At 42.0% G+C, this 13,057-nt stretch overlaps 1 protein-coding gene across 1 annotated transcript in view; it reads left to right on the top strand.

The window, feature by feature from the left end:
* Nucleotides 1-1,099: 1,099 nt before the first annotated feature.
* LOC136866642 (nose resistant to fluoxetine protein 6) overlaps nucleotides 1,100-13,057 on the top strand; it is a 695,618-nt gene continuing 683,660 nt past the window's right edge. The window contains exon 1 of the mRNA XM_068226788.1: nucleotides 1,100-1,292. Within this exon, the coding sequence (XP_068082889.1) occupies nucleotides 1,100-1,292 (193 nt within the window). The remainder of the gene's footprint in view (nucleotides 1,293-13,057) is intronic.

Raw genomic sequence — 13,057 nt, 5'->3', positions numbered from 1 at the left:
TGACTCCACAGCATAGACGTGCACGCCTGGCATGGTGCCGGGCTAGAGCGACTTGGATGAGGGAATGGCGGAACGTCGTGTTCTCCGATGAGTCACGCTTCTGTTCTGTCAGTGATAGTCACCGCAGACGAGTGTGGCGTCGGCGTGGAGAAAGGTCAAATCCGGCAGTAACTGTGGAGCGCCCTACCGCTAGACAACGCGGCATCATGGTTTGGGGCGCTATTGCGTATGATTCCACGTCACCTCTAGTGCGTATTCAAGGCACGTTAAATGCCCACCGCTACGTGCAGCATGTGCTGCGGCCGGTGGCACTCCCGTACCTTCAGGGGCTGCCCAATGCTCTGTTTCAGCAGGATAATGTCCACTCACACACTGCTCGCATCTCCCAACAGGCTCTACGAGGTGTACAGATGCTTCCGTGGCCAGCGTACTCTCCGGATCTCTCACCAATCGAACACGTGTGGGATCTCATTGGACGCCGTTTGCAAACTCTGCCCCAGCCTCGTACGGACGACCAACTGTGGCAAATGGTTGACAGAGAATGGAGAACCATCCCTCAGGACACCATCCGCACTCTTATTGACTCTGTACCTCGACGTGTTTCTGCGTGCATCGCCGCTCGCGGTGGTCCTACATCCTACTGAGTCGATGCCGTGCGCATTGTGTAACCTGCATATCGGTTTGAAATTAACATCAATTATTCGTCCGTGCCGTCTCTGTTTTTTCCCCAACTTTCATCCCTTTCGAACCACTCCTTCTTGGTGTTGCATTTGCTCTGTCAGTCGGTGTATGTACGATTGCTACGTCACATGGTCTGAAATTGTCATACCTTCCATCACAACCTGCACGGTTGCTATGGTTACACTTCTGTCACACAGTTTGTCGCGTTACATTGCACACATTTTCGGATGACCCCTAGCCACAAGACATATTTATGTCAAGACGAGACTTTTTTTTATCGTCATCTGAACTTCCGATCTTAGGCGCCCCCACTTAGCGGATCACTGCTGTAGAGCGTGCGCCTCCTGGAAGATCCTCACTCTCCTTGGCCTGTTGAATTTTAGTGCACTCACAGTGTGCAGCTGTCTTCAGTTCTGTTATGCTGACAGCGGCTCTGCTAGTATTGAGCCTGGCCCGCCTGCTCCAAGGGAGTGAGGTGGCCGGTGTCGGGAATGTCATCCTCCAGGAGATTGTCAACATCGTACAGAATGAAGTGCAACACGAGGGGTGCCGACGGGACAGTCTTCTGCTCATTCAAGAGTTCCAGAACTACACAGACTGGGCTCTACAAAGTAAGTGCTCTATACATTTTTACACCAATATTGTCTTTTCCTACGAAAATGTGGGTAGGTAGAGTTTTCGTAAATAATCTACCACATAAGCTGCATATTCCTGTAAAAAAGTAAACTTGTGTCCTCATCCAGAGGTGGTGTAGCTCTTTTCAGGCACACCCCCCAATGGAGGTGAGCAGCATGTAGCATTCCAACCACATACCAGCCCTTCTGTCAGTTTTAAATTCCTGGCAGTACCGGGAATCGAACCCGGACCCCCGAGGACGGCAGCTAATAACACTAACCGTTACGCTACGAAGGCGGCCGCATATTCCTGTAATGAGTGTGGATGTTTTCTTCCACTATAATTTTTCCGCACAATTAATTATTATTATTATTATTATTATTATTATTATTATTATTATTATTATTATTATTATTATTATTATTATTATTATTATTATTATTATTATTATTATTATTATTATTATTATTCATTTAACGCAAACATTACCGAATTTGTGGATGGTCTGGTACATAAAATATTTTCTATCAGCTATTTACTGCTGTAACGATACGTTAGCCCGCCTGCTGGCGATGATCGTTAAGGCGCTGAAGTCTGATCGGTCTGACACCGAGGTTAGCCGGTTCTAGTCCCGTTGCTCGAAATAATGTTCACCATCAGAATGTCAGCCGGCAAGGTAGAGGAGGTGGTGGTATACAATTTCTAATCACTAGATTGCGTGCCAAAAGCCTGGATCAAATTCCAAACCTCTCCGCAGTGCTCATATGGTGTGAGGGCATATGACGCTGTTGACGGTGATTTTTCCGTCGGATGGAGACGTTAAGCCTTGAGCAGACCCCTTGGTGCTATTCGACAGGAGTAGGCTATGTGCCTCTCCCTACTATCATATATCACGTCATTCACTTCATCTCATTAACTCCTATGATGAGGTTGACGTCAGGAAGGGCATCCGGTCATAAAAACCCGCCACGACAGATTCATCTCACCTCATACCCGACCCCGTAGGGAAACGGGACACACAAACTGCTGTAACGATACGTTCGGACCCTTGATTAAGAGGGTCCCGGGTTTGATTGACGGCTGAGCCGGGGACTATAACGGCTTCTTGTTAATTCCTTTGGCAAAATAGATAATCCGGCCGCTGATAATCGAGAGTATCCTGTACTATATTTAGTATTCGGCAGACTGGAGAACTTAAAGTTACACAAAATGAAAGGCACGTTGGAGAGTCAATGTAATACAATTTCTTTACAAGTGACCGACGACAGTTGCAGTGTGAAACGAAAGACATCGTATTGGACAGTAAAACTGTCACATCAAGAAATAAAAACTTTTTTAATTGGCTTTACATCGCACTTCACAGATAGGTGTTATGGCGACGATGGGATAGAAACAGGCAGGAGTTTGAAGGAAGCTGTCGTAGCCTTAATTTAAGGTACATCCCCAGCATTTGCCTGGAGAAAAAATAAGAAACCACGGAAAACCATCTTCAGGGCTGCCGGCAGTGGGGTTCGAACCCACTATCTGCCGAATGCCCCTAACCGCGCGGCCAATTGCTCGGTTAAGCACACTTTACTTTCTTCAGCTTATTACAGCTTTTTTCTGGTTTCGTTAGAGCCACCGAGGCTCATTATGGTTTTGGACAGGGGTTAAAAGATTGATACACTTCCTGACACCATGTGATTTTTGAGGTAAAAATCTGAACCCAGAAATGAGAGAGATACGAACCTCAGCCTCCCGCTATGCCGCTAAGCTGATCACGGTCCCCTATCCCTGAAGAAATAAGTCAAATTAAATAAAGAAAACCGGATTCTCTGATGTTTTTGTTTCCTTGATTATTTGCTTTACGTCGCAGCAACACACACAGGTCTTATGGCGATCATGGGATAGGAAACGCCTAGGAGTTGGAAGGAAGCAGCCCTGGCCTTAATTAAGGTACAGCCCCATCATTTTCCTGGTGTGAAAATGAAAAACAACGGAAAACCATCTTCAGGGATGCCGACAATGGAGTTCGATCCCACCACCTCCCGAAGTTAAGATCACAGCCGTGTGCCCCTAACAGCACGGCCACTTGCACCGTAACTGATATTACCTTTCCGCCTGTTCTTGTTATTATTTTATTGTAAAGTAGGTTATCTGACTGATTACCCATGAATGGCTAATTACCACAATCAAACTAGTTTATTCTAATGCGCACTTTCTTCAGCCAAATGATAAATGATGCGCATTGGTATCAATGACACAGTAGAATCGGAAGAATAATCGTTTGGTAGTCTGCTTCTGCGTTTGCTAAGGTTTTGGAAGGCCTGCCCTGATCGATCAATCAATCAATCAATCAATCAATCAATCAATCAATCAATCAATCAATCAATCAATCAATCAATCAATCAATCAATCAATCAATCAATCAATCAATCAATCAATCAATCAATCAATCAATCAATCAATCAATCAATCAATTCCCTCTGTGTGTGGGGGTGGTAGAATAACACCCACTGTATACCCTGCCTGTCGTAAGAAGCGACTGTAAGGGCCCGACGGGTTAACTTGGGAGCGTGGGTTGGTGACCACGGGGCCCTTAGCTGAATCCTGGCATTGCTTCCACTTCCTCGTGCTAAACTTACATCTACCCTATCTGACCTCTATTTTTCAACTCTTGTTCTTTTCCGACATCGACAGTATTAGAGCATTTGAGACCTAGCGGGTGTTTCATTTTCATGCCCTTCATGGCCCTTGTCTTTCTTTGACCAATATCATCATAGGGTACGATGCGCATTCGTATCCCTGAAATGTCACTATAAAATTTGTCACAAATGGAACATAATAATTGCTTTTACACATATCAAGTGAAAAATCTGCGGCAAATTAAGAAATACCGTCGTTATTTGAGAAATATGAAAACATACTTAAGGCTTGTAGACAGGACTGGTTTATGTCGTACTACGCTGCTGGTGCCGTCTTTTGTTACTTTCTTCAGGTCCAGGGCTAGCACCGTGGAATGGGAGTGCTATGTCTGTGGATTCTCATTATCTTTGTCCATTCGCTGCTGGTGCCGTCTTTTATTACTTTCTTCAGGTCCAGGGCTAGCACCGTGGAATGGGAGTGCTATGTCTGTGGATTCTCATTGTCTTTGTCAATTGTCCATATGACTAAAGCGGCCAGTTCAAACAGCAAAATGGAGGTCAACAGAAAAATAGCATGATTTCTGGACTAATAAATATCTTTATTTTTGTTCGAACGAAGGTAGCTCGATCCCTGGATCAATAAATCACTAGTCCACAGAATTTTTCTTATGTACAATGGCCATACCATTTTGTCGCCTATTAAATATTGCATATCGCGATCCAATTCCTGAAATGATGCCATTGACAACTGCAGCAATGAAACGAAAGCAAAGAACTTCAGTAAACACAGACATCACACACGAAATTGTTCAAAGTGTAAGACAAAAGACATACGTGTGTCACTGTGAGCGTAACACCGAATATACGTAAAGTGGTAAAGTATGTATATATAATATTCTCCAAAAATCAAAATATTTCTTAATTTGCCGCAGATTTTTCACTTGATATGTGTAAAAGCAATTATTATGTTCCATTTGTGACAATTTTTATAGTGAAATTTCAGGGATAGGAATGCGCACTATACCCATCATCATATTTCGAAGTGTCGGATCCTTCCATTCTCTCTGATTAGCGTTACCATAGAGGATGGTTGCCAAGTTGTACTCCCTCTTAAAATAATCAAAGGAGAATCATGAGAAAAATCTTAGGCCCTGTGAAAACAACAGAAGTATAGAAATTAAGATCTAATGATGAAATATACAGGAACATAGAAAATATAACAGAAACCATAAGAAAAAGGAGATTGCAATTTTTCGGACATATTTACAGAATGGATGATTCCAGATTAACAAAAAGGATTTTCAAGTACCTTTGGGACAAAAAGGCAACAACTAGCTGGATTCAAGAAGTAAGGAAAGATTTAGAGAGAAATAATATAAAAGAAGAAGAAACTATGGACAGAGAAATTTTTAGAAAGAGGGTAGTAAGTATGGAAGGATTCCAAGGAAGATTGAACAAGAAGCTTGGTGCGAAGTGGTCCGAGGACAGAAGGAAACAGCATAGTGAAAGGGTGAAAGAATATTGGAAGGAGCGGAAGAGAAAACAACACAGTATGAAGAACTGAATTGAAATTGGAACGTGGTCTTTAGCAGGTCTCATCGGAAAGAAGAAGAAGAATCACCAACACCAACTCTCCACCTTTCTAAAATGATTTCAAAGAAGTTGGAAATTTATCCAACATCTCCCCCAGTAACTTATTACAGTCCCTAACTCCTCCTCCTCCTATAAACGAATGTTTGCCTCAATTTGAATTCCAAATTGATCTTGATACTTTGATCTTTTCTACTTTTTAAAACACCACTCAACCCCGTATTTCTCTATTAATATCATTCTACGCCACGGCTTCACTGACAGCTCGGAACGTACTGCTTAGTCAGGCAGCTTCTAATACTTACCCCCAACTCTTCCCATTCCAAAGTTTGCTACATTTTCGTAACAACAATCTTTTGTCGTAAATCACCCAGAACAAAACGCGCTCTCTTCCAGTTCGCATATCAGGTAATCCTGGTGTTTGTCCCGTACACTGCAATCATACCATAACTGAGGCAGTCGACGTAAAAAGGCCTCATAGACCTATTGTACCCTATAGGGCATAAACAACACTGCAAGGTCGATCTTACCTTCTTACCTGTTATTTGATGAATGCGCCAGCCCAACTGCAGTCGGCAGGAAAGGTCGTTTACAGGGTTCTTGTGAACGAGAGTAGGGAGATAAAAAAAAATTGTTCTATGCGTATGCTTACGAAATGAGGAACACAAACGCATTTACTAACATTTTGAGCCAAAGTTGTGTATTCTTAAACCAACATTTTCTTTTCTTTTATATTACAATTGATTGCACTAATAGTGCTAAAATGGATTCCCAAAAGGCTCACATCATAAATCCAAAGATAAACATCAAAAAAATATACACTAGCTGGTTTATGTCGTGCGGAAGTCGATAAGTGAACCAAGGAAACAAATGTGTCCTTACACGGAACAGCATCGCTGTACCTACAAATAAAGTATATGATGCCAGGGTGAGAAATTGTCCTGCAGAAATAAAGCCACTAAAAGGTCACCACACATATTTGGGAAAATGCACACAACAAAAATAGTAAGTTTAAACCTACAACTACAGGCATATCCTTCCTAATCTCGCATGAAATATATATTTTATGGATATGAACCAAGGTCCACTAAAACAAACGTTATATTTACAAAATGTACTGATTAAGCTAGTTTTCTTAGTGCCCAGTTTCTACCTAACGCACCACCATTTACAAACAAAATAAAGAAAGTAAGAGAGAAAGAAAGGATGAATGAATGAAACCGCCGTCGCATGCTTGTCTCGCCTGCGAGAAGGAATTCCTCCCACCCCCGCCTATTTAAAAATGGCTGCGAGGCTCCCTGCTGTGCAGGCAGGGGAAACGACCTCCAAGTCCTGGCCGTGAAACGCACCCTCACAAACAAACAAAAATAAAAACATAGCCTAGTTTCCAAGCATGCAGAGCTCTGCTCTTGCCTCAACCTTGTCTCTACACATGACGAAGATAATGAGTGAGGAATCACATACATTTCTGTAACTGTCCAATGCCCGTGACAGACCGCCCTGGGTCTCGATTATACCATATGGAGTATTACACTCTGTTGTACACATCAACCTCGCCGTCAACCCAATGCGACGTGTTCCTATTAACCCTCAAGTCTAGGGTTCAATCCCTTACTTGGCAGAGTACGAGGGGCGCAAATATACGTGACATAGCCTACGGTGTAATTTCATTACACTCACAGTCAATCAAACTCAATACAAACACGAAGTAAACAATTAAATCCAGGCCGCATGCGTGCTCTACATTATGCAGACAGATTCCCTTCCCAACATAAGGGTACTCTATCATTAATAACCCATAATTACAAGCAGATATCGTCTGATGCCGGGCACTAAGAAACATTGATTTAAGCTCGTACTTCAGCTTCCCTACGACTATGTGTACAGCAACACTATCATTTAAACTAATAAAAATGTATATGCCTTACCCTAAAATATATAAAGAAAATACCTCAATAAATGGCCTAATGGGCCGTAATCCTATTCCCTACTATATTTACAAATTAATCACCGTATTTCTGCATAACAACCCCCCAACCCTACACATATATATTAATTATTGTTCACTTATCTATCATCTTGGAGACCTCTTCCTCACCGTCCGGGTTGACTGAGGATGCTTAAGCAGTCATGGCGGCAGCGTTGTCCCAGATCGATCCCTTAGGTCCCGTCTTCCAGTGTACCATAGTAGTATAATTGGATGGTTCTGGCGCCACCGCCACCGCGGGCTCCCACAGGCCACCTCCACCGCCACCACAGCCAGAGGCATCCCAGATTCCTCCTCCACCGCCACAACAGCCAGAGGCCTCCCAGAAGTCTCCTCCACCATCCGCGGGAAATTTGAATTTGTAAACAAAGCCACGTGCTTTTTGACAGCTATCATCGACAACAACGCATCGCTAACCTCAGTACTGCCATCTTGACGGGCCTAAACCTCAGTGGTACCAACTTAACCTAACTAGCGCGAGGTAAACAAATCCACGTGTTTTTGACAGCCACGTGCTTTTTGACAGACAACAACGCATCGCTAACCTCAGTACTGCCATCTTGACGGGCCTAAACCTCAGTAGCACCAACTTAACCTAACTAGCGCGTGGTAAACAAAGCCACGTGCTTTTTTGACAGCTGTCATCCGCCATCTTTAAACTACAGAGCACTGTGCTGCCCTCTTTATCGCAGTAGCTACAAATTCGTCACCTGTCAACCGCAGTGCTGCCATCTTAACGGGCCTAAACATTAGTGCTACCAACTTAACCTCACTAGCGTGAGATTTGAATCGGTAAACAAATCCACGTGCTTTTTTGACAGCTGTCAACCGCCATCTTTAATCTATAGAGCACAGTGCTGCCCTCTTTAGCTACTTACCTTTGAAATGTGGTGGCGGATAATTTGAAAAATGCTTTTTGACAGCAGCCATCTTTGAGCACCGTGCTGCCCTCTTTAGCTAGATACCTTTGAAATGTGGTGGTAGGCAATTCCACATGACAGCAGCCATCTTTAATCAAGAGAGCACCATGCTGCCCTCTATGTGGTGGCGGCAATTTGAAAAATTCTACATGCTCTTGTTTGGAAACAAACTCACGCGCTTTTTTGACAGCCGTCATCCGCCATCTTTAATCAACAGAGCACAGTGCTGCCCTCTTTAGTTTGAAATGTGGTGGCGGCAAATTCCACGTGCTCTGGTTTGGAAACAAAGCCATGTGCTTTTTTGACAGCTGTCATCCGCCATCTTTAATCAACAGAGCACCGTGCTGCTATCATGCGGACAATTTCGTCAGCTGTCATCCGCCATCTTTAATCCACAGAACACCGTGCTGCCCTCTTTATGGCTACCACCTTAAGCACGTAGTAGCGGGCAATTTTAAAAGTTCTGTTAGCTATCTTCCGCCATCTTTAATCAGGAGAACACCGTGCTGCCATCTTTAGCTAGATACCTTTGAAATGTGGTGGCGGCAAATTGACAAATTCCGCGTGCTCTTGTTTGGAAACAAACTCACGTGCTTTTTTGACAGCTACCATCCGCCATCTTTAATCAACAGAGCATAGTGCTACCCTCTTTAGTTTGAAATGTGGTGGCGACAAATTCCACGTGCTCTTGTTTGGAGACAAAGCCATGTGCTTTTTTTGACAGGTGTCATCTGCCATCTTTAATCAACAGAGCACCGTGCTGCTATAATGCGGGTAATTTCGTCAGCTGTCATACGCCATCTTTAATCTACAGAGCACCGTGCTGCACTCTATGTGGTGGCGGCAAATTCCACGTACTCTTGTTTGGAAACAAATTCTATGTGCTCTTCAGCTGTCATCCACCATCTTTAATCAAGAGAGCACCGTGCTGCCCTCTTTGTGGTGGCGGATAATTTGAAAAATTCTTTTTTGACAAGCAGCCATATTTAATCCAGAGAGAACAGTGCTGCCCTCTTTAGCTACTTACCTTTGAGGCGGTTAATTTGAAAAATTCTTTTCGACAAGCAGCCATCTTTAATCCAGAGAGAACAGTGCTGCTCTCTTTATCTACTTACCTTTGAGGCGGTTAATTTGAAAAAATTCTATTTAACAAGCTGCCGTCTTTACTGAAAAGAGCATCGTGGTGCTATATTGCGGGTAAATTTTACGTCACAGCTGTCATCCACCATCTTGCATTGCTAACCTCAGTGCTGCACTCTTTAGTTGAAATGTGGTGGCGGATAATTTGAAAAAATATTTTTGACAAGCAGCCATCTTTAATCAACAGAGCACCGTGCTGCCATCTTTAGGTACCGCCATCTTACATCGCTTACCTCGTTGCTGCACTCTTTAGTTGAAATGTGGTAGCGGTAAATTCGAACAAGTTTAATCACGCATCGTGAAAGCTAGAGTAAGGACGTGCTGCAGTGATGACGTCATCATGCATGTTTAGATTTGTCCGTTTTCTTAAGAGTAAGTCGGTGTAAAGGAATGCAATAAGTATGCATCATAAAAAACAAGAGCTTGCATGTGCTGCAGTGATGACGTTATTGTGCATGTTTAAACCCGTTCGTTGAGTAAAAGCTTTAGTCTTCGAGAAACAGTGATAGAGAGTGGAGTGCAAACATGACGAAAACATTAATAGTTGATGTGCAAGGCTTTAAAGTAAACGGAAACAAATTTGTGTTTAAAGAGGTGGCTGTGTTAGATTGCAGTGTGTTGTGGGCACCAAAACTTGTTAGTTTAGTATTTAGTCCACCGTTCCCTTACTGTTTGCAAACAGATGAAGATAAAAAGCAGACTCAGTGGATTGAAAACAATTTAGGTTTGAAGTGGGAAGAAAAAGGAATACCTTATCGTTTTCTACCTTTAATGATGAATGCACATTTGTCAAGAGCAGATCTTGTTCTTTTAAAGGGTTGTGAAAAGAAAGAATGGTTGCGTGATTTTCTACCATCATCGTGTGAAGTTATCGACATGCATGAATTAGGGTGCCCATCATTTAAAACTCTTCCGAAAGAGCATAGTAAAGAAACAAGTTAACAGTCTTTACAACATGTATGCATGCTCTTTGATTGGTTGTGTTGCAGTGCATGCCGGGAAGTGAACAACATATGTAAACTGCAATGTCGAAATAACCTTTGTGTAAAAGAAACATTTGTAGAGTAAAGACATCATGTCATTTCTAACAGATACTAAGTGTAACGCAGTTGAAAAGGCGATCGTACAGTTTTATGCATGCAAGAAGAAACTAAACACTTTTACTGAAGAAGAGTTAAATGCATTACCATAGGCATTTTTGATTAATGTAGTTGCGAATGCTGTAAAGAAGATTTGGGATAAGGTGCCTCGTGAGTGGACTCAAGATCCTGTTTTGTCAGAGCTTCAAACATGTAGTTTACATCATGAACACGTGAGTTTAGATAGAAGACCTTCTGTGAGACAGTGCCGTACATGTCAACTAATTAAACTGTATCACGGACCTAAAACTAACGAGTTGTCTTCGCTTATAAACACTTATCATGGCTGTGGAGAGAGTAAACAAGGAAAAGGCGAAGAAAGATGAGGAAGCATGTTGGGCGTGGACTCATCAATAGAGTGATTGATCTTCTTTTCTTCGTGCTTCATCTCCCCTGCGGCCCTAGAACACGTTCGCCTGACACGTAGTTACATGCTGCCTGCATAGAGTATGTCGTGTAGCTGTTAAAATCTGCTTCGTAAAGTTATGCCGTGTGTGTGTTATTACCTAGTGCTTTAGCTGCTCAGAAGAATATAGCAGCACTTGTCGTTGTTGGTGCAATAAAACGAAAACTGAGTGACAAAGACCGTAAAATAAACAAAGGATAAAAATGTATATATATATTCTAAAATAAATATGGATTGTCAAAACATATTACAGGTTTTGCTTAATCCTACAGCATGTCCTAATGACTTAGAAGAAAGGAAACGTAGAGGATTAAAAGAAAACACACATAAGATTTAAAGTACATCCTCTTTATTAATCCATGAATTAAAGCTGTTATTAAAACCAAGCCATTTAACGTACAGTTAATTCCACGACGTCGAATAACACGTTCAACTAAATAGTGATCAGGATATTTTGTTTTCTGCAGTTCTTCGATGTAGAATCCTCCTTCAATAGGCTGTCCTCTGAGATCGCGAAGTAAATACGTAACTGGATTAGTAAGCTTAACACTTCTGATTTGAAAAATTTCAGTGCTCCAGTTAGGTGTGTATCCTTTTGCAAAGATAGACTTGTGTTTGCTGATGCGAACAAAATCACCTTCTTTAAAGCGATGTCGACGTGGATCAGCTGTTTTAATTACAAGATGAATAGCATTTATACGAGGTGTATTCTTTGTAACAAGACGTGGCTTTGTTCCGATAGTGCGATGAGGTGTATCGTTGTAGGTAGATAAAAGTCTAGGTAGCAGATCAATCCAACGATATGAACCTTGCGCTGTAAATTCTCGCCACATCATTGTTTTGAGTGTACGATTAAAGCGTTCTACAACACTTGCCTTGAGATTGCTGAACGTAGAGTAGTGTTGAATGCCAAGTAACTTGAGGTAAGAAGAAAAATCCTTGTTGTAAAACTCTTTACCTTGATCAGTTTGAAGAAGCCTTGGGCAGCGTTTCGATTCTTCAACAATATGTTTAAATGCTTCTTTAACTTGAGCTGCTGTTTTAGAACGCACGGGTTGTGCAAAAGCAAACTTTGAGTACACATCGATAACAGTAAGTAGATACTTATTCCCCTTATTACTAGAGGCATATGGAATCATTTCTACTAAGTCTGCTTGCCAGAGATCATCTTTTCCTCGTGTAATAACGCGTCTGCGACAGTAGGTGCGACGTGCTGGTTTATGTAACTCATGTGCGATGTTTACCTTTACAGGTGAGATCTTCTCTTGACGAGCCATTACAAAATAATACCGGCATAACGTAGTTCTCTTTCTATTTCTAGAATTTCTGATCCGTGACCAGTGTGACCAGCCTCTTGCGATGCTCTTAAAAGTTGTAATCGTTCAACGAGTAAGTTTGGGTCATTCCAGTATCTTACATCCACATACGGCAACAAAGGCTTATAGATAACATCAAGACTGCGTGCAGTCGGAAACAGCTTAGAAATAAACTCACGAAGCTTATAACTCTTATTCGCATTTACAGTTTCTGTTCTCTTGTAATTACGTCGTGTTGCATCAGTAGCAAAAAGTATTGCTTTATATTTTTTAAGATCATCTTGTAAAATTATATCCTTGTCAGGTATTCGTGAGAAAAGAAGTTCTAAGAGTCCTTTCGTAGGTTTATAGGTAACACCTTTTACAATGAGTTTGTTGTTATTAATCTTAACATTTGAATTTCCTATCCGGAAACAGTCATCTTCGTAGCGAATACCGTAGGTAGTGTCAGTTTGTCCTGTAAAAAGTTTTTGTATATAAGGTGCAAAGAGAGATCCATAGGTATCTTGAATAAAATTTCTAAACTGATTGCGATACTCTGGTGTAACCATAACCTCAGACAAAGATGGTAGATTTTGCGTCGATGTAGTAGGTGTTTCAGCAATAACATCTGTAGTTAAAAACTCAACACGCTTAGAT

Source organism: Anabrus simplex, chromosome 3 (genome assembly GCF_040414725.1).
Source record: "Anabrus simplex isolate iqAnaSimp1 chromosome 3, ASM4041472v1, whole genome shotgun sequence".
Classification (NCBI taxonomy): domain Eukaryota; kingdom Metazoa; phylum Arthropoda; class Insecta; order Orthoptera; family Tettigoniidae; genus Anabrus; species Anabrus simplex.
The sequence above is the reverse complement of the archived record's forward strand: the minus strand, read 5'-3'. Positions and strand labels throughout refer to the sequence as shown.